The 26,342-nt window shown below is 46.2% G+C and overlaps 1 protein-coding gene across 10 annotated transcripts in view; it reads left to right on the top strand.

The window, feature by feature from the left end:
- The window catches only part of ARB2A (ARB2 cotranscriptional regulator A), a 272,845-nt gene extending 249,293 nt beyond the window's left edge, over positions 1-23,552 (top strand). For all 10 annotated transcript variants that reach the window (XM_069777136.1, XM_069777131.1, XM_069777134.1 and 7 more), the window contains one exon: positions 21,285-23,552. In XM_069777136.1, the coding sequence (XP_069633237.1) occupies positions 21,285-21,427 (143 nt within the window). In that variant the 3' untranslated portion in view covers positions 21,428-23,552. The remainder of the gene's footprint in view (positions 1-21,284) is intronic.
- Positions 23,553-26,342: the final 2,790 nt, after the last annotated feature.

The following is a 26,342-nucleotide window of genomic DNA, read 5'->3' as shown; positions in this document are numbered from 1 at the left end:
GCTGAGAAGCCTGCCAAGTAGTCTGCTACGCTTCATGACATTACTTCAAATTTGGGGGAAGATATTTTGAAGGGGAACAACATGCAAAACCCAAAACTGGTGACTCGCTCAACAAACTAATTTGTGTCTTGTGCACATTTGGCTTTCTATAATGGGTTAGCTGCTCGGTTTCTAGCTTTAGAGAGTTAAATATATGGGATATAGCTATTTAGGAGATAAATGTTTGTGCTAGTGCCCAGTTTGCATTCAAGACAAAGGGAAGAGAAGAGTTCTTGTCCTGAAAATCTGACCAGTAATTGGAGAATTTTTACCAAATACTTGAGAGGCTGATGCACACCAGGGCCCTGTCTGATAGGGCATATGCATATATGCCCATGGTAGGAGAGAGAGCATTTTCCTTCCCTAGTGTCTCAGGAAATTAAAAGGGTACAGATAGATGTACCCTTGTGTGTTTGCAGCCCAGAAAGCCAACCGTATCCTGGGCTGCATCCAAAGCAGCATGGCCAGCAGGTCGAGGGAGGGGATTCTGCCCCTCTGCTCTGCTCTGGTGAGACCCACCTGCAGTTCTGCATCCAGCTCTGGGGTCCTCAGCACAGGAGAGACAGGGACCTGCTGGAGCGGCTCCAGAGGAGGGACACGAAAATGAGCAGAGGGATGGAACAGCTCTCCTGTGGGGAAAGGCTGAGAGAGTTGGGGTTGTTCAGCCTGGAGAAGAGAAGGCTCCGGGGAAACCTTGTAGCGGCCTTCCAGTACCTAAAGGGGACCTACAGGAAAGATGGGGAGGGACTTTTTACAAGGGCATCTAGGGGTAGGACAAGGGGTAATGGCTTTAAACTGAAAGAGATTTAGATTTGATGTAAGGAAGAAGTTCTTCACTGTGAGGGTGGTGAGGCACTGGAACAGGTTGCCCAGAGAAGTTGTAGATGCCCCATCCCTGGCAGTGTTCAAGGCCAGGTTGGATGGGGCTTGGAGCAACCTGGTCTAATGGAAGGTGTCTCTGCCCGTGGCAGGGGGGTTGGAACTAGATGGTCTGTGACGGTCCCTTCCAACCCAAACCATTCTGTGATTCTGTGAGATGCATGGGTTAAGAGTCTTTGCTGGAATAAATCAAGGTGCTATAACATTATGCCAGTTCAGAGCCACTAAGAATTGGTATCTTGGCATTAGCAGTTTTTGTACTGCACAGAGAAAAGGTATGGCATCCTGTGGTGGTGAGCAAAAAATACTCCTGTGAGTATATACAGCGACATCTGTCATTGCCAAAAGTCCAGGAGCTATGTTGTGATATGGCACTAGTAAACAGACCAACAAACAGTAGTCAATAATATTTAAAAGATACTGGCCATAAAACATGGATAAGAGCGTGCAACATGTGTTGTGTTATCAGAATGGTAACGTGATGCATGAGCAGTATAATTGTCGTAAATATGCTACTGAACGTGAATGTTTGCACAGGTGATTGCCTCTTTGGGCAGATTAATGCTTTTGTAATTTGCCTGGCTTGTTACATATTTTGTGTGAGTATTAGGTACCTGCTTTTGAAACTGAGCCTTTTATGACTTGACTGGACTCAGCAGATTTTCTCTATTTGAAATTGATCAATTAAATTGTTGTTTGGGGGTAATTGATTCTGTTTGCTGTGGAGTGGCCTGTGGCTATGTCACCCTTCCTTTTTATCTCATTCAAAGAATACTATCACGTTAGCACAGAAATGTATGTGCTAACAGCTAAAGCAAGGAAATGAAAGTGCATAGTTGTCATTCCAAAATAAGTAAGTAACTCATTATATGTCATGGCATTATACATCATACGAAGTAAATATTTAGATGCAGTGTTCTTTCCTATAGAATTATCATTAAAACTCACATTGCTATGTTTCTGATGTCTTGTATGATTCTTCACACTGCTTTTTTAATTTGTTCATTTCCTTTTTTCACTGTTAACCAAACCTTGAAACATAAGTAACTGTTAACAAAGCCATGGCAGCAAACTTCAGGGATGAGTCTACAGATGCATGTGATGAGATTACAGAATAATATTGCTTTTAGTGACCAGCCATTCTTAGCTCCAACAACGTATGAATTGTTCCAAGTTTTAATTCAATAACGTTACCCACTACTCCGCAGAGTGACAGACCAGTTGAAGCTCACACTAGACCAAACGATGACAAAGTACAAACATTTTGTATTTTTTGTGCTTCTACATATGTTGTGTCCCTCAAGGGCAACTTGTCCCCTGCAGCAAGAGCAGCTCTGCAGCTCCTTTCTCGCGCCACTAGATTTGCAGAACTGTGGCTTGTGCGTCCCCAGACTGAGCCGACCTGCGATGTCCATTGGGATTGCCATGTTCAGCCCATCACAGGTGTTACTCAGCTCCTCTACTAGTTTAGATGCTAAGGCTCCAGGAATTTTTGGTGGACCACCTTAGGAAAAAGTTGCAGTAAACCAGTTATTTTGGCTTGACATGAGGTTTATTTTGAACAGGTAGGAGACTAGACTAACAGACTACTATGAAACAAAGGTTGCCTCTCTTAAATGTCTACAGTTGGTGCACACTGTATAATTAAGGGATTCATGATCTCTTCAAATTACTGCCAGTCATCATCTCATGAAGAAATGAAATAATAGAAATACAAAGCTTTTGGTTGCCTTGTTGTGTACCTCATTTATCTATTTTCCGTAACAAACTATTATTTCTGTATTATCTCTCATTCTTTACAGCAATCACAACACACAATAACTATGCTCTCAGGTTGAAGTAACAGTCACTATCAGGTAGATTAAGATAAAAATTACTTGTAGATTAGTAAATATGACTGACCATCAGAGGTAGCTTTGCTCTTCTTTGGCTACTGGGAAGTTAGGTGACCTGGAAACTTTGGATGTAAGAAACCACACGAGCGGTGCCTTTCCACTGTCAAAGATCAGAAAGCCAGCGCAACTGCAAGTGATTCACTGGTAAAAGATCATTGCTTGCGGTGAGACTCCTGCCTGCAGATGCTGCAAAAAATGCTCCTTGGAGCTTGGGAACTCCGTAAAGTTTTTTTCCCTTAATAAGATTAATTCCCTATTGATGTTCTTTAAAATAGCCATTAGTTTTCGCTTTAAATACCTGGGGTTTTTTTATCCCAACACTTAATTTTATTCACTACCCGTGTAATGGCCAATATACCTTTCATAGCATTGTACTACATGAGTTTCCCATATCCAAGCTGTATTACATTCTCCTTCATTTACTCATTGTACTGCATTATAACTTAAATTATTTCACGTTCTGCTGCAAAAGCCCAGTCTCTTTGGACGAGCTCTCTCTACTCCAAGCCAATAGCTGTGAGTCAACGGAGGAGCCTGGTAGAAAAATGCACAAATGATCTTTAAGGGCAACACAAAACTCTATGCAATATAGACAAAAGCTATACCAGAGCAGCAACCAATGATCACCGTTCCTCCCCCAGTTTTGCCCCTGAGCCATTCTGGCATTTACTAAACTGAGTGTCCTTAACTTGTCCCTTCAGCGTGTGTGCTTCAAATATTCTCTTAATGTAGTTTTCTGTGTGTAATTTGTTTTCTTTAACCGCAGTAGGACAAAGAAGGGAAATTTTATCATGTAATGCTCTACTGCTACAGGTCAGTTGCAGAGGTGGAAGTTTCAGATCCAGAGTTTGGGCTCAGACATGTGGGCTGGTGAAGTGAGGTAAAGGAGCTGAGAGTACTAGAGTAGTAGATTGTCACCTTCTAGTGAAGCACAGCTGAGGGAGAATGAAGCACTGACCCAGACGGTCAGTTTTGTCTTTGCTTGGAACGATGAGTTTTCCAGAAGGCTGCTCTCACCTAGTTTGGGAAGTCGCATCCCTCTGTGGTCCCTGAGCCTTCTGCCTCTCCTCCCCTCCACGTCTGCCCTCCTGTCCCTGCTGTGTCCAGCCTATCTGCTGTCCCTCATCCCTGCATCCCAACCTCTCTTTGCGACAAGTTTCCTGCTTTTCCAGGTCTTTCCTTCGCCTACAAACCACCTCCTTGGTGTTCCTGTGCCTCTTCTCTGTGATCTTTTTGCATGGTCAATCATCTCCTCTCTCCATACACTCTTCCCTCTGTCCCCCAGGACTAGTTCTCCTCTGTATTTCCATTAGGCTGCTTTTTTTCCCTTCTCCCCTCGTTTTGCCTGCATTTGGAGCCCAGGACAGAGTGCTGCCTGCACTTAGTTCCTGTGCCTGATGCCACAATCGCCTGCAGCATCTGGGAGCAGCAGCTGCAAAAAAGTCTGGCTCAGCCCCGTCAGCCCTGGGTTGGAGCTTGCCCATTGCAAATAGCATCTTCAGAGGAGTCTTTGGCCAGTTCAGCTGCCAAATTCTGGGGACTCTGAGCTGAGCATATGCAAATGAGACTTTCCAAACACTTGTGACTAGGCAAAAAGCTGGGTGGTTTTTCATGGGAACTGCAAAAGGACAACAGGGACCCTACCTTCCAAATTTCAAACTATTGCTGTGAAGAATAGAGACACAGGAGCTGCTCAGCAGAATTCTTGTAAGGCTTTCTTTTCTTTTCTTTTCTTGTTTTTTTTTTTTATCCCCAACAGGGGCAAAACATGTTTTTCCTCAATCTTATTTCCTGAAGTGACTAAATCCTTTTAGTTGAAACATAAAAAAATAATAATAATCAGCCTGAGGCAGAGACAGAGCATGGGAATTTTCATCCCAAATACTTAGCTTGGCAAAATTTATAAGCAACTGAAAACAAGCCCTTATAAAGGGAACTGTTGAGAACCCCCACTACAGAGGACCTAATTGCGTTATACACAAAAGTCAGATAAGAATATCTCCATGACCCATTTGGGATACTAAACCCAATTAAAAAGTATCTGCTTTTCATATTTCAGAAATCCACATTAAGTAATGGGTGTCCTAAGGAAGCATTTGGTTTTAGCACATGTCAGGCCGTACCAAAGCTGTTGCATCTAGTTGACTTGCTAAGTATGCCTGTCAGAGATTTATTTTATTAGTTTTGTTGGATTATTTTTTTACTGAACCTCTTCCATTGTGAAATTTAATTTAAATACTTGCACGCACATTAGAAGTCCAGCCCAGTCAGCACTTTGCAAGTTCAGTGGCACTTCGAGGTTCATCCTTAGTATCTCCTGGGCAGAAAATACGGAAATAACCACAGGTGAGGCGGTTCTTCATTCAGACCACTGGCAAAAACATTTCCCACCAGCACACCTGCACTTGAGCTTATGGGACAAATCCTGATGCTTCCACCTATTGCCTAATCACGGTAGTGGATGGGATGCACTTCCACCACGGGGGCTGTTGGGTTTGCGTTCCCCACTTCTCTTCTTGCCAAAAAGCAGGAGCATCTGCTCTGCGTGCCGTGTGGGGCAGGGTGTCCTCCCCGCGAGGGCTCTGTCCAGGTTTCTGCAGCTGCAGAAGACACGACCCTGGTGAGCAGGCTTCACTGCTCCTCTCCCAGCTGCAGCTGCTGTCATGGTCCTGCTTCGCTGAAGGCTTCTTGGCACAGAAGCAAGTCCCATGGAAATGTGATACAGCTGTATTTTTGCCTTGGTGTGTGAGCTCTCTGTGGGGCGAAGAGGTAAATCTTCCCTCCCGGACCGTTCCTCCCCATCATCCCGTTGCAGACATACAGAGGCACAGACCTCAACACGGGGCAAAGCTCCCAGAGCTGCCCGGCTGCTGGTTTCCCCAACTTCGCGAGGGAGGGATCAGCACGGGAGCAAATCCTGTATTTACAATGTCCTGTCCCCTTGGTTCGCACTCCTTCCTTGCTTGGAGGCAGTCCCATAGGCTTTCGGCATGCGTGAATGCAAACCTGGAAAAGCAATACTGAAACACATGAAAAATTTGGAATATTTGCACTGTAAAACTCTGTGGGGTTCCTGCGGAAAGTAACAGTCACAGCTACAGAGATACCAATGCAAAGCATTCGTGTCATTCTGGTGCTGGAGCTGAAAAACATGTCAAAACAGATGGGGATGTTGTTGACTGCAAGTTCTTTGCTTTTTAGTCAGTCATAGATTTTTCTCTTTTCACAACAGACTGGAAAAAAAAATGTTTTCTTAATTTAATACAGCAATATATTGCAGTTATAACATTTCATTTATCCCCAGACTAACGGGGATTGTGCTATATGTGTTCCAGCCACAGTGCAAGTTTTCCTCAAGTGCTTATATATGAGCTCCCCTCTAACTTCCCTCTACAGGAGACTGAGTTTTCATATTAACTCGTTGCAGGATCTTTTATGAGCAGTGACTGTCAAACTGTGCTTGTCTGTGCATTTGTGCATGCTGATATTGCTCTCATTTAGACTAACTTCAGCTCCCACCTCAATCTTGTTTTTCCCCATGCAGTTTTTTCCCTAATATATCAACAGTTTGTTTTAAACTTGTTTTGAAAAAACAACCTACGGTGGTTTAGACAAACCAAGCCAAATTGGAGCAATAAGTATTAAAAGATATGCACGGGGCACAAACAAAAGAATTCCCCAAATGTAGCTAAGTGATTTTCTTCCTGCTTTTTTAATATAATATTTGTGGGCCAACTGTGGCAATAACTGATAATTTTAATGCAAGATGACATAATTCCAGTTCAGTGATTCTTCAGAGAGAAATTACCCTGACAACTTCTTTTCATTTTGTTCTAATTTTATGAAAAAAAAAAAAACCTTGAGATTCTCAGTGTAAGGAAAGGAAAATAATTTGAATCACCAAGTTCTGAAACTCATTTAAATGTTTCATCTCTCTTCCACTTCCAAATATACTTTCCTGGCAGGTTCTTGCGTTTCCATCTCCAGCTCCCGAGGTTTACCATCTTTCTAGCTGGGAGAGACTAAACTAAAGTTTCTTCAGAACCCACTAAATGCTTGGCAAAAGATCTCTACCATGACACAAGGGATCTTGTTTGCCTTTTCTGGGAGCTCCACAGTCTGACTTAGCAGCACTGGTTCTGCTGGAAGACTCCACATGGAAAGATCAGTTGTAAGATCAGGACTGTATTTTGAAATGAAAATTACATTTGGAAATGCACCAAGGTCATTAAGCTTCATTGTTTCCTGTCTTTGGGTGTTCGGGGGTTTTTTTCTCTCTGGCTGGTAGGGAAATCGTAAATTGTTTCTTCAACATTGAGATGACTGTGTCAGCTTGAAGATATGGCTTTGGAGCTTGATGGGGTTTTTTGTTGTTTTTTTTAAAGGGTAATACTGAATCACTCCCTATTTTGGAATAAATATGGTCTCCCAAATTGAGTTTATTTACTTATTGCAATGGTTAAATGAAATGGTTAAAAACTCTTCTGCTTTGCAATTAGATGATTAAAACTAGATTAGCAGAAAGACCCTGATTTGGGGGCTGCTTTCTGTCCGGTTATGCTTTTCCTGTGGATGCAAGGCAGCACACAATCTGCAGTTCCTTCAGAAGAAACCCTTATCTGTCCCTCACCCTGCTGGTTTCTGGGTCCTGGCAAGCCTTGTCCAGCCACAGCTCAGCAATAGGATCCCACCGGCCACACGTGCAAACCCACAGTGAGCATCCCCTCCTCTTAAGGGTTTGTCTGGTTGGTTGGGGTTTGGCTTGGGGTTGTTTTTTGGTTTTTTTTTCCTTATTGTGAACTTAATATTTCCCTTCACGTTCATCCCAGACTTCTGGGTTCTCCCTCCTGCTGGTGGCAGACCCACCTCCCACGCTCACTCTCGTGCGTCTGACTCCCGTAGACGGGGATGTCAGGCGGGGCGTTGGCGGAGGTCAACGCGTCCCAACGCATCCCAACGCGTCTTCTCGTCTTGCCTGCTGTACGGCTGCCTTCCCGATGCCAGGCTTCACCACCTCCCCCCACCTGATGCCTTGTCTCAAACTCATCACCGCCTGGCTGGCTTGCCACCTTCGGCATCCCAAACATCACCCAGGGCTGATTTTTTTTCGGTGGCATTTTGCAGAAGAGGTAGGAAGCGAGGCACGTGCGCGAGGGGAAACGTGTTGAGCGCTTCCAGACAGAGCTGCCGTTTGCTGCAGCGAGGAGGAGGGTTAAGCGGGGAGTGAAATGCAGCTTTATGGTCATTAATCTCAAATGCTCCCTCTAATGACATCTCTGAGGTTAAGTCACAGGAAGTGTGATATTATTCAGCTTAGTTAAATTTAGTGTAATTCACATCTGCAAAGCCTTTGCAAATTAGTGTTCAGTCTTAAATTGCTGGTTTCCATGATATGTGAGCTTCAGAGTATCCTGCATTAAGTCTTGATGTGTTATGAATTAGGGTGCAGAAGCCTGAAATCCATGCGACGCGCCAAAAAACCTCAAGTTTCTGAGTAGTTCTGAGCCAAATATGCAATTAATTTACTTTGCGACACTAAGCAGCTGGGATGGCACCCTTACAAAGAATTATTGCTCCCTTTATTTGCTCTCCCAGCGTAGATGCTGGGAACAGCCACTGGAGACAGGCTCTTTTACAAAGCCATGTTTATGAGCCGCGGCGTTTGCCTGACGCAGCTGATCCTTGCTGCACACTTCACCTCATCGGGCTGTAATAGGTGCAGACCTGTATTGATTACCGTGACTTGCAGGAGAGAAAAAATCTTTGCACTTCAGATTGGGTATAAATTATCAATAGCATCTCCAAGGGCTGTGAGTTACAAAAATGGCATTCTTCTGAGACAGCCACATGTAAAGCTGTTGTTGTAGAGGTTATTAACTTTATGATTGCAGCACAGGTGTACTTGACCCACAACAATGATCATTGTCCATAAAATCCCACCGCCTGGGTTCAATCACCTGCCTTCTTCAAGATTGTTCATTAGCAAGGACCAGCAAAGGTCATGCTAATAAAAGAAGGTTAACGCTCACTATATTGGTGTAAATTCACTGGTGAAACAGCACTGTCTTCTTGCCATCGTTCTCAGTAACACAGCTATGCAGACTCCTGTAAGTGGGTCATATAGGTCTTAAGTGTACAGGGTGTATGTGTGTGTGTAAATACATATCTGTGTACGTACATACACAGCAGCTGATGAAATGCAAATCAGAAAAATGTATCTGATATGGGTTAGCCATGAATGACTTATTGCAAGTGCACAAGATTTATTCACACCTCAAATTCACAAATTTTTTTGCATTTTTTCCAACAAATTTTTTATACTTACTTGACAGAATTAAGATTTTATCAAAATTAACAGAGTCTGCCAGTGACTCCCAAAACTTGAATTTTTAACTCCGTTTGTTACTTGGTGTTTGTATTCTGGTGGCCCAGCTCCATCTTCCATGGCATTTTACAATCTCAGATGTTAAGTCACTAAAAAATATGTACTGAATTTCCCATGAAACCATCATTCTCACCTAGAAGATCAACTCCTCATTTCTCTTATCATTCAGGGTAGGGCTGCTGCATTTTCTTGGATGTGTCCTCTTTTCTGCCCTCACTACCACACTTGGGTGGTAGGTGCAGTCTGTGTCCAGTTTTTTTAACTACCTGCCAAAGCCAGATCTGGGACTTTCTTTTCCTGTTAAGAAAGAATAAAATGTGGAGGGGGAAGATGCCTTTGGTGGGCTACTGCCAGTAACTGGAGGACAAAGGTGTTGATGAGGGGAGACTGGATGGATGCAGTAGCAGTGAGGTGGAGGAGGTCTTGGTGAAACGGGGTTGAAAAAAAGTCAGGAAAAGGCAGAAATTGGTGGGCCCTGAGGACAGGAGAGCTGGGGTCAGTGGGTGGATGAGATACAACAGGATCAGGGCCAGGTGGTGGGCAAGAGTTCAAGAAGAGCTGCAAGGTGGGCAAGGTGTGGGGGAGGAATTCAAAAGAGGAGAAGTAGGTGTCCTGGAGAAATAGATGTCCTAGAGAAGTAGATGCCCCTGATGGAAGAAGAATGGGCAAGGAGTAGGAAGAGGTTTGGGTGAAATGAAGCCTTGGGAATGAGTGAAGAGAGCATTCCTCCCCCTGAGGCTTGCACCTACTCAGCGTTACAGGGGTGGGGGAGGCTCTCTATCTGCCTGAGACCGTGAAAGTATTCGCCCTGTCAAGCCCGAGGTGTTTCTGAGCATGTACAGAAGCAATGCTCTAATAAGGTGTAAGCTTTAAGGTCAGCAGCTGAAGTGTCTGTGGACTTCAGACACCTCACGGGGTGATGACCAGCTGAATCAGGATTTTCAGCATCATTTGGGTTTAGGCCGTTAAGTTTCACCTGTCTTGATGTAAGGTGTGAGTCCTTTTCAGCAGCTGGTGGCACCTGGAGCAAGTGTCCAGTGGGAGCAGGAAAACGGGTGGACGGCCCCATCTCAGCCCACCCTTTGCTCGCCCCGTTCCCACTGTCCTACAACAGCAGTCATCGGGAGGAGAGGACCAGGTGCAGATGAGTTTTGCTCAGGTCTCCCCCATTGCAGAGGCAGTGCCTGGCTTCTTGGGATTTTTTCCTGTGACCCATCACAAAATTATCCTCTGAAGGAAAATCATGGGGAAGTGCCCTTACTGTGGCTGCTGCAGGGATGCTGTGCACCAGAGAACCAGGCAGAAGATGGATGGTGCCAATTGCACGCTGGAGGGGTTGGGTTGGGTTAGGTTGGGTTGGATTGGTTGGGCTGGGCTGAGTTGGATTGGTTTGGGGCCACCCAAAGGCAATAGTCATAAGATGAAGCAGTCGGAATAGTGAATACCATTCCTGGACCTATGAAAATACCCTGGGCTCATGTTGACTGTAATCCTTTGCCTGCACAGGTACAACAGGACACTATAATCCAAGCAGAAATTTCAGGAAAAAAAAAAAAATCCCTTTGAAATGTTCCTTAGGCAGAAGATTATAAACATTTTCCACTGTTGGGGGGAGGTAATTTATTCACTAAAGACTTACAAAGTATGAATTCAGATTCTTGCTGAGATCATAAAAACACTGGGTGTTTGCTGCGGTGCTTCACACCCCGCACACGTTCCCATTGCAGTTTGTTCCTCGGACACAGCCTCGTTCCTGTCCCTGGAAAAACCTCCTTTACTTCCACAACTGCCTATGTTGGCATCCACACCAGTCTCCAGCTCCGCTCCTGGCGTGAAAGGGGAGAAAATTATATTCAGCTGCTTTACTTTAAAATTGGTTTATTGCAATTGCAAATCTGTGCTTATCCTGCTAGTGATTAAGGACCTTTTTCCATCTTTATTAGGTGGGGTGTCTCTACCATCATGTAACAAGGGATTTTTAAAGCATTGCTGCCCTTCCTAGCTGCTCTGGGTGCAGGCGCTGCCATTTCCATGGTGTTGCCTTGGCTGCTATGTTTTTGGGAAGTGCCAAAGCCGGGTCGGTTCATGCTCATGCTGCTGGTACAGCTGTTCCTCCTAAATTTGATATAATTTCATTTGCTTGGTGGGTTTTACAAATCTGTGATATTCTTCACTGAAGTAAGCTGACATCAGCGTTTTCTGAATTATTTCCAATAATTAAATCTCCGTCGGGATGTTTGATGGCACAATTACTATTTAGGAACAAATAAGCATAAAACACCATCGCGGAGGGTAGCTATTTTCTAAGCGCCCAGTCCTTTCACTCGTCCAATCCTGCCATCATCAGTGAAAGTACTTGCATAAGTAGTGCTCTCCCAAGTTAGCAGAGCTTGCTGGCGAGGGGTATGCTTCAGGTCTCTGCCCTATAAACACTAAAAAGCTGTGGGATTTTGGAATAAGCTCAGATTTTTAAATCCACCCTTCAGTATTTTGAACTAAATTAACTTGCAGGTATTGCTGCAGTATGTTTTAATGTGCTTAAATGTATTTTATAAATGCTGTGTGCTTGTTAACGCTGGCAGTGTTGCTGGGTGAGCAGAGATCCAGCCTTGGGCTCAGCGGAGCTCAGGTCTGCTCCTGTTGCTGCTGCCAGTCTCAGCTGAGCCTCCCAGTCTGCAAAAGCCCAGTAATGATGATTTCTCCCTTAGAAAACTCCACTAGACATGCCCTCAGAAAGCAGTGGGGAGAAAGAGATGTAACTGACTGCTGATAGGATGCTGTAGCCTGTTAAGATCTGTCATGTAAATTAGTATTTTTCAGGTTTATAACCTGTGGAAGCTTTGAAGCTTAAATACTTGTTTTTCAGCAGTCTCGCCCAAGAAGCCACATGGATGTCTGTTCTCTCGGGAAGTGTTGGGTTTTGAGCAGGTCAAAACTTCCTTTATTTAAAAGATAATTTTCCTTTCTCCTAGTTGAGAAAATGATGGGTTTTAAATGCTAAATACTTTATTTGTGCTCTTGGGTGCAATTTTATAAAGATTTTTTTTCTAATTCATGACAGGAAAAAATGCCTCTACATTTAAAAAATTTAGCTAGCTCACGAGTGTATGTTATTCAAATGCTTCAAAGCTACTATGATGTACCCTGTGAATACAACCAACTTTACAGGTTGCCTAAATAAAGCCAATAAAGTCACAGACTATTAAAAGGGCTGGCTAGAAAGAAACCCACTGAGTTACCTGATTTGCCCACATTCCCCAGGGCGAGGTCAGCTACACCTATAATATTCCCAAGAGATGGTTGTCTAACCTGTTCTTAACTTCCAGTGGTGAGATCCTGCACCTTCCATAGGTATGTTCTTACCCCCAAAACATCTTTGTAAGATGTAACCTGAATCCCATCTCAGATTTGACAGGTAAAGGATTTTTTTATTTGTCTTTAAATACAGTTAAAGGTGTCGTTATAGACATAAATAGATGTGAATAGATGTGAATAGATAGATAGATAGGTAGGTAGGTAGGTAGAGGTGTAGATATAGATAATACAGATGCAAAGATTATAGAAAGTAGAGATACAAAAATTATAGAGAGAGAGGGATAGAGATAGAGGTACAGGTAGAGAGATAGACAGGCATATAGATATAAATGTAATTTTAACCCCTGCGTACTGCTTTCTGCATGCTACACCATTTTAACATGAGTTTTTAAATCTGTAGTTGTATAATACTGAGCACATCTATACTGGACCCCTTCTTCAGCGGGTTTGCTCCCCTGCGAACATTCCCTGCATTTGAAATTGCTGCTGGCGAGAGTGTCGTTCAGTAACGTGCCGCAGGTCTGATTCATCCGGCAACGGGTGGGATGCTGTAACGCTGACGGAGCAGATCATCCTCCGAGCATGGCATGGCATTTCACCGGGAGCACACATTCAGCGGCTTTCCCTATAGCACAACCCTAAAGTCAGCATCCACTCCCCTCAGACTGCATCCCTGGGAAGCCCGACGTGAATTTACCTAGCGTCTCACCGCTGGCTGCTTTCCTTGCTGCCTCTCACTGTGCAGGGCAGCGCCACGGATTTTTGGCAAGTGGGATATCCACACACGAGGCTCTCACGGAGGCAATTCCCCCCACCTCAGTGTGAATTTGGCAGGGGGCGGGGGGTCATTGGTTTTGGTTTGTGGCTTCCCTTTGCTTGGCAGTCCTCGGATGATGCTGGGGCAAAGGCTGCATTTGAGCATCTTCATCCTTGCGGTTGCCTGGGAACTGCGGGGGTCCTGGTGCAAATTTGGGCTGTTTTAGCCTCAACTGGCCGGCGGCAGCAATCCTGCCTGCCACCGCCCTTACCCTTTGGTGGGTGGCCAAGTCTTTCCCTTTCCCCTTCCAAAAGCGGTGCCAGGAGGGGCAGCACCCCACAGAGGTGTTCGTGCAAATGGTGCCACCCGAGAACCCCCCCAGCTCTCCCACTATTCAAGGGGTCTGGATCCGGCCCCAGCATCTGGTCTTTTCTGCCTGTGCCCACAGTCTCACGGTGTTCACCGCACAGACAAGAGCAGATCTGGGGGGTGGGTTGCCCATTTGCCTGCACTCCTGCCCGTTTGTGCAAAAGACTTTTTTCTGAAATTTTGGACCCAAGGACACATTTGCTTTTCAGGACTGTTTACCCCAGAGCAGCAATTCAGGCCAGCCCACAGGCTGAGATCCTGTAACTCTTCTGCCTCTTGAAATCAGCCTGCATTTTTAGCTGTTTGTGAGTCCTTCCTTTTTGTAATGCAGTTATGTCCAATTTGTATTACTATGACTCTTTGCATTGGTATTAATAGCGGTTCTGTCCTGGATGCCTGGTTCTTACTGGGAAGGCCCTATAGCTGTTTGACACTCTAATTTTTTTTTCCTTTTTTAATATATACTCAAAAGAAAATTACTTCACTTTTGGTGACCCAAAAAATGACCTGACTTGTGGTAACCTGTGCTCAGGAGGGAATAATCTTACAACTTTCACTTATTTGGCCAGTTAGCACTCGGAGGGGCAAACAAATGACCTGTGCCTATGGGACTGCCCTTAATATTTAATGAAGAGTAGCGAAAAATGACAGCTGTGTTAGCCTCCTATCTCCTTCCTGCTTTGCAAACCTTGCTTGCATGGAGCTTTTGCGTGAATCTTTGCATCTGCTGCTCACAGGGCAAGAGGATTTTTTAAAATATTTTGTTACCTTTTTGAACCACTTGATTCTTGTGAGTAGTTTGTGTGTTGTAAATGAGGGGTGGAAAAAAACTGATTGCAAGTATGGGAGTTCAGAGGTAATCTTTTTTCTGGGTTGGCGGGATGCTTGTTGCTCTGTTTCCATCATCCCACTAAAGATATTGGAGATAATAAATGTCCAACAAAAATAAACACTGGTCTGTGTCGCAGGATATAATAACAAAGTATAAAATGTCTTTAGTATGTGTAGTCTATTCTCTAGCATAGCCACAAAGGTTCCCACAATTTTCCTTGGATGAATATTGCATCTAAACCAGCTTACTGTGTGTCTAAGCCCCTTTTATAAGCTGTATTTCATTTCTTCAGATTTCTCTGTTTCTTCCCTCTTGGCTTTTCCAAAGAATTCATTTCCCTGCGCAGTTGCTTTTAGATTATTATCGTGCCCATGACTCCACAAACTATTACTTCTTAGCCAAACTAAACACATAAAGATTTGGGGTTTGTTTGGGGGTTTTTATGTCCTCTCAGACATCACTGCTTCCATTTCATTAATTGGTGTATGGATTGTCTCTTAATTTTGCCTAAGCTTTTAACCTTTCTTTACCGTTGTGATGTCTAGAAGTGCATATGCAGAAGCTCCTAAGGTAATTGGTTCTCAGAGCTCTTGAGCTAACGGACTCCTTCCCAATTGCTCCTGAAGCTCTCATCCTCTGTCAGAAATATTTAGTGATTTTAAACAAGGTATATTTTTTTAATCTCCTTTTTCCTTAGCTTTACTGGTGATCCTCTGAGAGCTTCTTCTGTGCTAGGGTTTGAGACCTAGAAGTTTACATCAGCAGATGTACAAAACAGTCACAACAGGCACAGTAATTTCTTCCTGTGCAGATCCATAGGATCCAGGAATCATAAATGGAGAAACCTTAAAAATTAGCTATTAAAAATAGTTCTGCCATTTTTATAGCATCTGTTGCACTCAAAGATAAAAAAAAGTTAAAATCCTGTTTAGAAATAACTTTGTGATACAGGAGTCATTTAATAGCATCCAGAAAGATGGATGCAGGAGAGGCAGGAAGTATCTTTTTCTCACACTTAAATGCAGATTTGAACAGTATCATTACATCACTACAGAGTTACAGAATTAACATACCAAGAGTTAAAGTCTTAGATGAAGACTTTAGTGCGTGTGTGTGTGTAGATAATGTGAAATAGAAAGAAATTTCCGTTGATTCATAACTTTCAGGAGGAAAAAGCCTTGCTGAAAGGCGCTTCCCACTCATGTTCCCAAGTCAGAAGGGGTTGGCTTGTTTGTTCATTTACTTGTAAAGGAAGAATGAGTTTTGTTGCTTCTCAGAGTTATGGAAATAAGGATAACACACGTTTAGTAAATTTTAAAGTGCTTCTGTTCGTGCAAATGCCCCCCAAATGTCTGCATTTCACCTTTTGAAGCATTCGAATCAAGTTTTGATGCGGCTTAAGGCCTTTTATATTGTTGTAGTAGAAATGTTAAACCGAACACTGCCAGCGTTTGGGGGCAAGACTGCAAAGCTAATGCCCTACCCAATACCGGCATTGACGTTTTGTAGCGTGGCAAGGTCTCGGTGTGGACCGTGACCACGGGGACAGAGCTCGCTCCCGCTGAAATCAGTTGCAAACTCTCTGCTGAGTCAGTGAAGAGCAGCAACGCTCTCCGTCCCAATGGGGACTAAACCCTGAGGCGTGGAGCACCCTTAATTCATTCCGAAGCCCGTACTATTTAGAGATGAGCCACCGCTTAAGAGAAGCAAACCCAAGCTCAGCCCTACGGCTAATATCTGCGGAGAAACTTTTCGACCTGGAAACTTTTCTCTGCAGAAATATTCCAGCGCGGAGGCGCGTACGGCGATCTCTCTCGGCTCCTGTGCAGCATGGGAAACCTTTGTCCCCCACATCTTGTAAACGCGGCGGGGGACCACCATTGTGCCGCGCATCTTCTGAGCACCGCGGGAGGAGGCTTTTGTCCGGCGCAGTGGGCAGGCACCGTAGGAGGGCACCTTTGTCCCACACAGCCGGTAATCGCTCTGCAAGAGTGAATTATGGGGATTGCAGAGCTCCTTCCCTCCTCCGCCGGCACTGTGGTTTCAGACAGAGGAGTTCGTTGGCCTCGCTGGGCGAAGAGCTGCTTTCCCTGAGTGGAAGTGGGAAGGGGACGCGGCGAAAAACGCGTTTGCACACGTGCGTGCAAATGGCCAGCGGGATAGTTCGCCCGGTCACATTGCACGGACGCCCCTGCAGACATCTGTCCCAGTTTCAATCTTGGCTTTTCCCCTTCTCCCATTTAGGCTGCCCTTTTCATTATTATTATTATTATTTCTCTGTCCCTTCTTATGTTTGCATTATCTGCTGTTCAATATATTGTTTGCTAATTAATCTAATTAAGTAATAAGACCTCTCATTATTCTTTCCAATCAGTAATAACCATGCTTAAAAGACTTGAGCCCTAATAAAAAATCCCTCTGGGACTTCATAGGTACATTTTCAACCCCATATCGTTACTTATTATTTGTCGTCCTAAGCACTCTAGCCACTTCCCAAGAAGTGCACCAGCGCCCATTTCCAAATCAGCCTGAGATACCATACGTCGTCTCACAGATGCAGAGTTACGCCTTCCTTCAGCTGAAATGTAGTGAACATGGTGAACTGTGATGGGGTTCCAGACTTGCAGTAGTAATTGCAGAGAGCAGAGTCCCAAACTGTGACCCAGCAAGGAACAGTGATGAGATGAGTTGAGATGAGATGCTGAGTCGGGACCCAGCCTGCAGAGATGCCGTGGGTGCTGGTGGACGTGCTGCTTGTGGCTAGAGCTGGCACGGGCACGGCACAGCACGGTTGGGAGCTGCATTACCATAAATCTCAAGTATTGTAGGGTCTCCTTGGCTGGAGTAAAGCGACTCATTTGCAAACGAGAGGTAGGGGCAACCACCTTCCATTAGACTGGTGAAGGTCATAATCCGTTGTAAGTGAGTCCCCAAGGTTCCCACTGCCCCCAAGTTGCTCGGTTCACCTATGCAGAAAGACATGGCAATGGATAAATCTCTCACTTGCTGATTTTTGTGATTCAATAAAGTGGTCAAGTTTGGTTTTTATCTGTTGTTGTCAAATCTGAGGCTGTTCTGTTCTAAGGCTCCTGTTGCCGTAAAGGTGCTTGTGATTTTTTTTAATGTTGATCTCTTACTTTACTAATATTCAAAGGTAAATTTTACATGTGGTAGTTTCAATTAATCCTCCTTTTCTCAAATTAGCATTGTTTTTCTTTCCACCCCCACCCCAGTCCTCTGGAACCTACCTGATTGTGCATGAATTCTGAGAAATAATTGCCAGTAGTTCAGCAAGTTCATTAACTGATTCCCTGAAGACCCTCAGATGCGTGTCATCCAGACCCGAAGATTTGTATATTAAATTTTTGCAAGTATTCCCTTACATGATTTTTTTGTATCAACAACTGTATTGGCAAGTCTTCATTGTTTCTGTCAGTATCTTTTTCTGGCAGTGGGTAAATTGATTCTGAGTCTTGTTCACTGTTTTACAGTCATAACTTGTTTCACCTCACGCCTTATTGGATCCACCTTCTCTTTGGTGCTTCTTTCCAATGATGTTCTTTACATGTTTAAAATATACATCCAGTTCTCCTTACCTCCTTCCGTGCAAGCAACTGGGAGGTCACTCTGCTGTTATGGCATTTCTCTCATTTCTGTTTGTAGGGCTGGGAGCAGGGGGATTGATTTTTTTTTTTTTTCCTCCTGTGACTGTAGCCTTAGCATATTTTAGGATGTTCTAGCTGTCTCCCACACCTAACGGTTTTTATATGTCTTTTCATTGCAACATGCTCCTAGGAGTTCTTAAAGAATTAATGTCTGAAATTAGCGTATGTTGTGCAACAACCCATCACTTAATATGGTATATTGAATCGTGCAGTTTATCATCACGGCCATTGAAATTAGTGAGCGCTAAGGGTATATATACCTTAGAGGACCTTGGCTTTAGTACAACTGCTTCTTATTATCCGACTCTCACAAACGATTCTTTCTATCGAAAAATAGATGGCTGCTCATGCATTTAATTTAGATTTGTCTGCTACTAAATACACGACTGAGATTGCAGTCGTCAATGATATTTTTCTTCTGGTGAAAACCTTATGGCCAAATCTGTCATCACCCTTAGGACATAACTCCTCTTGCTTCTGTCTAATTTTCCGAGCCTCTGGTATATAAATCATAAATGCACAGTGTGTGCACTGTTAAATTTTTAGGGCTCTCCCTTTAGTAGTAGTTGAATGTGAATACATAAGGACAAAATTTGACCTTTAAATGACTATAAAGGGCCAAGGCAGATACTTGGCAAGCTTTTCTTATTGCAATATTAATCAAGCAAAGAATCATCATAATCCTGGAAACTAAATAGCCATTGTAGTGATTTTATCACCAGGGAAATTGTTCATCTGTCAGTAAGATTGTTACTAGGAAAGAGAAAATAGGGAGTGTTAAAATTGCTTTAGACCGCTGAATCATTGAGTCCCTCTAGACTCAAAGCTTGAATTGTTTTTTGAGAGGGGTGGGTTGAGAGGGGTTGCTACAGGAAAGCTGTAGGTTAATCAGTTTCAGTAACACCAGTGAATGTAAGCCTGATCTCTCTTGAGGACATGAGGAGAGTGCATGGGAGAAGGCAGGACGGAGAAAGGGACAGGGAGGCTTCAGAAACTTATTGTTTTGTCATTTTTTGTTTCTGGATGGCCCTTTCACAGAGGAGGAAGGTTGTTGATAAAAAGAAAAAGAAAGAAGCAGAGGGGGGGAACAGCATAATGTTCACTGCCTGCATTTTCCTCTAATTTAATCCAGTGGATATTAATGAGGATGAATACGATCGAGACAGACGGAGACGGGTGCAGGCAGGCAGGAGCAACAGAGACGTGTTTGTGTGGGAAGCATCCGCGTAGGGCCCAGAAAGCCATATGGGAAGATGTTTTGCCTCTTGGGGCTCAACATGATGTTACCATGTGCTGCGACACAGGTGTGCGAGGAGATCTACCTGTGCAGGAGTGTCCTTGAGGTGTGCTAGGACAGCCTGTCCCTCCATAAAACCAGCTTGGGTAGATGACGTCTTTGCTGACGTCATTGCATGGTGGCAACGGGCAGTCATAGCGTACCTGACCATGCCGTAACCCAAGGGACAGGTCTGTTAGGCTGCGGGTTGTGCTGGAAGAGGAGCTTTATCCTTTCCGCGGTGGTGGGACACTGCATACGGGATGACCCCGAGGTGAGGAACAAGCGTTGGCGAGTATGGCTGTGGGGTGGCTCTCGTAGGGGATGGGCCAGATGATCTACGTGGAAAGCCACCTGCAAGTTACGATGGGCTGCCTCCTGGCAAAGAGGGTCTGCACAAGGATGGGTGCATTTGGAGGTGGAAGGTATTTGTATAAAAGGTGCCTCTGGGAAATTCGTGTAAGATCTCATGAATCGTCTCCATGCAACGAACGCGGGGCGGGGGGGGGCGGAAATCCGCGTGTGCGCGTGACGTGGATCCTCACCGCATGAAAACGCCTCTTTGTGTGGGAAGTGGCGTCTTTTCTGTCGAGGTATTTTTCGAGGGAGCTCGCCTGATGGCTGCCGGTGAGGGAGCGGGGGAGGGCAACGTGATGGGTAGCGCCTCCATCAAAGACCTTCTGGAGGGGACGGCACGCGTGGAGCCACCAAGGGTGGGCACACAGGGGGGTGAGGGTCCCGGCAGGGGCGTGAAGCTGGGTGTGCGGGTGATGCCGTGCAGAAGCATCCCTTCAGGGCGGCCACCCCGCATCCCCCCAGGGGACCATCGGCCGCCCCCCAGAGCATCCCTCTCCGCTGGGCAGGCCACGGCCACCGTGTCCTTCATTGTTGTCACCCCCAGATTGTGATACTGTCACAAAACTGTTGCTAGGCAACAAATGTGGTTACCGGGTCTCAGCGAATAGCTGAAGGGGAAAGTGAAGTGTTGCACCATTGTAGAGTAACCATAGCAATGACCTACTATTACAGACTAAAGAATTATCATTAACAATGTTAAAGTATCAAACGGAGGCCCAGGATCCAGAGACTTCCAGGCAGCATCTCTGCATAATTGGGTTACCCAGGAAGAGGTCCCAACTCTTTCGCAGCCCTTGGATCCCTATCTCCATCGTCTTGGTTTCGTTTTGGGGGTTGTTGTGGGGGTTTCTGTTTAAATAAAGCGAATGTGCTGGGCGTTGAAGGAGGCACTTGTAAAATAATAGGAGCACCCACCAAAAAAAATAAAAATAAATAAATAGAGGTCAATCTGTATGCAGAAGGAAGAGGTAAGCAGGAAAGGTCCACTTTAGTGCCTCAATGTCATGTACGGGCTTGTTGGAAAGGGTGCACGAAGGATGCCTTCGTGATGCACCGGTTGTTGTTCAGGTTGGGTGTTCGCTTTCAGTTAAAAATGCATATGCCGGGCTAAAAGCAATGTAAAATGAAAAAGAAATATACCAAGTACACCAACCTTGAAGAGTAGACACTTCTTCACCCAAGTTAGGCGGAACAAGTGAGGTGCTTTAACGAAGCTTTACTTAGCAGGGTGCTTTGGAGTCTCACTTTCCCAGGCCCGAGACGCGTTCAGGATCTCTAATCTATGTGGCCACGCATGTGCGTGCATGTGTGCGTGTCTCTGTGTGTTGCATCTACCTGTGTGCACGGTTGTTCCTGCCCAGCTGCCCCCAAGCTCTGACCAACCCCCCCCCCAACCCGGGCTACCCCCAGACCAGCTGCCAGCAGCTGGATGGCCTCTCTGGGTTTTGCATCTAGACCAGGGGTCAGCAAGAGCAAAACAACCCCCAGTCACACTGTCACCGTTGTATTTTGCAGGTACAGAGCGCCATGAACTAACTTCCTGGAAGAGTTTTCCATCAATTTTCAAGTTCTTCAGTGAAGCAGTGGAGGCAAAGAACAGCGCAGTGAAACCAACCCCAACGCGACGCTCCAACAGGATAAAATACGAAGAATTGTAAAAGGAGGGGAGGAAAAAAAAAAAGCCGCCGCCACCACCGACCTCTTCGCTGCTTGTTTTCTGCAAGGAGTCTCCCAGCCCCTCATTAGATTGTTTTCTTCCTAGAGCACAGGGTCGTGATGTATACATCTAAATAGCGTTTTGCATTATTTCTAGATGAGTGCAACTGTCAAAGCAATATGGGTTCACTGGTTGTGCTTCCTGTGGGCTGTAACTTGGATTTCGTGCTGCCCATCAGCGCGCAGATTAAGGCTGACAGTGGTACTGCACAGTGCAGCATGGTGCAGCTCTAATTGCCCTGACATAGCCCTGCAACAAGCTGATGCCAGAATTTAACAGCTACGTTGTGGTCCTGTCGCCTGCAGGATTTTTTGCTTCTTCCTTCTATTTTGAGACAGAAAAAAATCAGAATTACTCTTTTTTACAAGACAGCTCTAACTCAGAAGTGCTAACCAGCCTGTGATTTTACACCCAGTAGCCTTCTCTTTCTCTGGGACCAAGTGGGATCAAGTCTTGACTCTTTCATTTTCTGCTGGTAGGAGGGTCCAAGAAGTTTGGTCCAGATTTGTAGGAAAGCCCTTTTGTTGTCGAGATTTTCTCCTCCTGCCAGATCAATGGCATTATCTGTAGATCTTCTTTTCCTTCCGAAAGCTCCACTTAAAAAAATGCCTATTCATTAACCGGCTGGATCACACTGTGAAATATGACAGCAAAAAAAAAAAAAAGCCAGAGACACATTGAACATTTTCCTGTTTATTTTTAAATGCAAAGATGCTTCCATTTTCATATGCTGGGTTTGTAATGACTTTGCCATCCGGTGGTTATTCCCTTTTTCCCTAAGCCCATGGGTTCATCCCTGCTTTCCCAGGCGCTGGGGGTGGGGGGGGTGGGGGGGACACGGTGGTGGCTGGTGTGGCTGCTTTGCGTGGGGACTCCACGCCACACGTGGGGCAGTGAGTGGGGGGGGATGTGGCTGTAGCCACCACCATCGCTGACGGCAGCTTTTCTCCACTAAAGTCTGTCTGATAAGCGACAAGACGTGCCTGATAGCGTGCGCGGCGAGCGAGCGCGCTAATTAAGCTCTGTTAGTGTTGATGATGCTAAATTAAAGTGATCTTTTCTCCAATGGCCGTGCCCGCCTCGCCTCTGATGCTGTTAGTGTCGAGGAGGCAACACTCAAACGCATGGCTCTGGGACCCCCATCCCACTGCCCCCCCCCCTCCCGTAATGTTTCCTATCCCACAACTGGGGGCTAGGAATGGCGGGGGCAGGGGGGGAGAGCGTTTAACCTGAGTGGGGGTACCCCTCTCTGCTGCAGAGGAAAGGGAGCGGTGCTCATGGGGGTGGGGGGGGGGCTGCAAAGGGAAACCCAGCCAGGTTTGGGTCGAAATCCTCTGGCTGGGGCTGGGGGGGGGGCTCTCCACACCTGCAGAACGCTGGCATCCCTGTCTGCTCTTATAGGCAGCAGGGTCGTGTGTGTCCCCCCCCACTCCAGCCACTTCGTGGCATTTAACCTCTTCCCTTTCCAAGCATTGCCCCCCTCCGGGCAGGGATTGGGGGGCCGGAGGGGGGGGTGTTATGTCGTGCCTGTGTGGAGAGCAGCTCAAAATTCGCACCCGATGGTTTTTCTTCCCCGAGGTAACCTGTGGCTGGGGGGGAGAGGTCTGCGACTGTCTCCCCTCCCATCGGAGGATGCTGCTGCCTGCGGCCGGCCTGACACACACCCCCCCCCCAGGCCTCTGTTCACCCCAGCCCCTGTGTGTTTGCGGGGGAAAGGCGTTTATATCGCGTGTTTGGGTGTTCGTGCTTTTCCCGACACCAAGAGAGGAGGAGGAGGAGGAGGCCGGGGGAGGTTTGCCCCCCCACCCCCACCCCGCATTCCACGCCGGGGAGACGAGATGGGGTCTCCGGGGTGCCAAATGTCGCGGGAGAGGATCTATTTTTTTAAAGTGTCGACGAGAAACGAAATGTACAAAAAATTTTACTGTAACGATGACTGCCCTTTTCTTAAGGCTTTTTTCTTTACTGTGCCCCCGGCCCGGCTCGCGTTACTGCTTCTGTAGGGGGGCTGTAAAGCACAGGGGGGTCCTTGCACTGAACAAAAAATAAAGATGCTCTTTTTTCTCTCCTTCTTGCGCGCTTTGTGTCCCCGCGCCGAGCTCCGCGGGAGCCGCGGTCCCTGGTGGGGGCTGCAGGGGCAGCAGCTCCCCCCAGCCTGGGAAAACACGGGGGGGGGGGGGGTCGGGGGGGTGGGGGCAGGTGGGACGTTTTTGCAAACGGGACCCTGGTTGGGTTTGGAGGAGGAGGAGGGTGGAAAGGTGTGAGTCCCCCCCCCGCCGGGACCCTGTACCCTCCCCCGCCCCCCCCCCCCCGGGCTCCGAGGCCCACGCCGCCCCCGGCCACGCAGAATTCCTCGTGGGGGTGGATGGGGTGATGCTCCTCCGTGCCACGGCCCAGGGCTCGACACACCCCCCCCCCTTTCCCGATCGACCGTGGGCTTCTCCCCCCCCCCCCCCCCCCCATTCCGCGCCGTCCCTCTCCCCTTTAGCTAATCCTAAACACTAAACAATATAAAAATACACCCTGGGAGAGGTGTTTGACCGGTTCCTGGCGGAGAAGGATTTTTTTTTGGGGGGGGGGGGGAGACGGGGGGAAGCGGCATCTCCGCCCCCGTCCGCTGCGCGGGATGCGGGAATGGGGAGCGGGGGGGGGGGGGGGAGGCAGCAATTGTCGCCCCCGGGGATGCTGGAAGAGACGAAGATGTGGGAGCATCCTGGCGAGTCCGCGTCGCCGGGAAAGGTGGCAAGGATAGCCCAAAAGCAGACTTAGGGGGGACGAATGTTGATGGAATGGATTCCTTCGGATGGGTGTTTTTTTTTTTAAAGTTGCACGCCGCCGGTCCTTCACGCCGTGATGTCCTGAGCAGGCGGAGGTCTGGCGTCGGTCTCCTCCCGATTGCATCACGGGGAAAACTCCCTGACATCATGCAACAGCCTGTGTCCTGGGTAACTTCGGGGCTGGGCGTGCAAAAGTGACACACAGAATTAAAAAAAAAAAAAAAATTAAATTAAAAACAACACCAAACAAACAAACCCCCAAAACCAACCCAGCAAAACTGACGCTCGGGTAGGATCTACAGGAGAATCCCCAAGTTCCTCATGCCCCAAAGGGTCATGGGCCGCCTGCCCAAAAGGTTTGCACAGGGTTCTGAGAGCCAAAATGCCACGGTTCCAGCGATGGGCCAACGAGAGTAGGGTTTCCTCGCCAAGAAGAGGGAGCGGGGAAAAATGTTCCGCAAGGAAAACAGCCAGTGGACCCCCCAAAACAGCAGGGCTGTCGGGGAAAAAAAAGGAGGGAGGGAAGCAAATAAATCCCTCATCTGCATTGTACACACATGGCGATACACTGGTTACAGTCGTCGCGGTGTGATTCTCCCGGACTGTCAAAAGATGCTGCTGCTTTTCATGGGAATGCGCAATTTTCCTCTGTCCCCGAGAAACATCACTAATTGTTTTTTTGGGTTTTTTTGTTGTATTTTTTCCCCCCTCTAGGAATTTCATTCAGAAGTACAAATGGAAAGTGTCACATCTAAAACTGCGTGGAGCCACATATTGCACCGTTCTCGAGTCAGCCAAACCAAAAATAACCTGCCAAGAATGTGTATACCCGGCTAGAGCTGCATCGTACAGAGTGAAGGGATGCGTGTGTGTGTGCGTGTGTGTGTGCCTGTGCACGCATTCGTGGATATCTGGATCTTGCAGGGACGTGTGTGTGTGCACACGCGCGTGTGTGTGTGCGCGCCCGCATTATGCTGACGTACTCGACAAAGTATGAAAAATTTACTTCTCGAGAAACTTGGAAGGAGATGTCATTTATCATTGTACCATCATAATACCACAAATTTTCACTTTTCTGTTCCATTTTGGATTGCATGTGTTTGTGAGTATTTCACTAGATCAGTGACAGCTCTTTATTTGCATAATTATATGCTCTGGTCTGAAGAGAAAACTAACCCCCAAATTTCATGGGTCACCAAACTGCGACAATCAATGTTTTATCACGTATGCTAAGCAAAACCTAAGGAGCTATATGAAGTTTCTTGGGGAGTTTTTGCTCCTCAGAAAATTAAAGATTTTGTGCCTCTTGAATAGATGCAAAATCTTTCCAAGCTCTTTGTAACTGAATTCCGTTTGAAGGCAAAACTAGAGATTAGCTCGTAGATCTGGATTTCAGACCCACTAGCATTCTTACTTCAAAGTGGATTCAGACAAGCAGCTTTACTCCATCTCTAAATTTCGGCGTCCTGTCATTTAAATGGTGGCCAAAAAAAAAAAAAAAAAAGAAAGAAAAAAGAAAAAAAAAAAAAGAAAAAACCCATACCAAAAAGTGGCCAAATGTGAAAAACGCAGACAATCGCCCCCTCTCTCAGCAAACCCGCAGTGACCAGTGCGTTTAATTTCACCCGTTCAGAGCAGTTTTATTCTTCCCGTTGGGCGCTCCCCCCATCCCCGCCCCCCGTATAAAGATAGAGATATTGGGCATAAATAGGAAGAGAACCATTTCCCGAGCTGCAGAGTTTGTTCTGGTCCATCAGTTGCACAATAACGGCACGCTCCAGTTATGACACACACACCCCAAGTTTCCCCCTCGATAAAAACGCCTTGTTGCGAGGAGGAAGGGACCTGGTGATGGGAACTGAAGATCCCCCTCCTCCTCCTTCCATCCGCACCCGGACTGCTGGAAATGTTTAGCTCCTGCTTCGAGTCGATTTAAAATAAAATAAAATAAAATAAAATAAAATAAAATAAAATAAAGTATGCACGCAGACTTCGGGAGGACCTCGCAGGCGTGTCGGTGAGCTGCAAATCCCGGGGGACATGCCACCCGGGTTTAACTTCGCAGATAAATCGAAAAGA

The sequence above is a fragment of the Haliaeetus albicilla genome, chromosome Z (genome assembly GCF_947461875.1).
Source record: "Haliaeetus albicilla chromosome Z, bHalAlb1.1, whole genome shotgun sequence".
Taxonomy (NCBI): domain Eukaryota; kingdom Metazoa; phylum Chordata; class Aves; order Accipitriformes; family Accipitridae; genus Haliaeetus; species Haliaeetus albicilla.
This window is presented reverse-complemented; position numbering and strand designations above follow the sequence as displayed.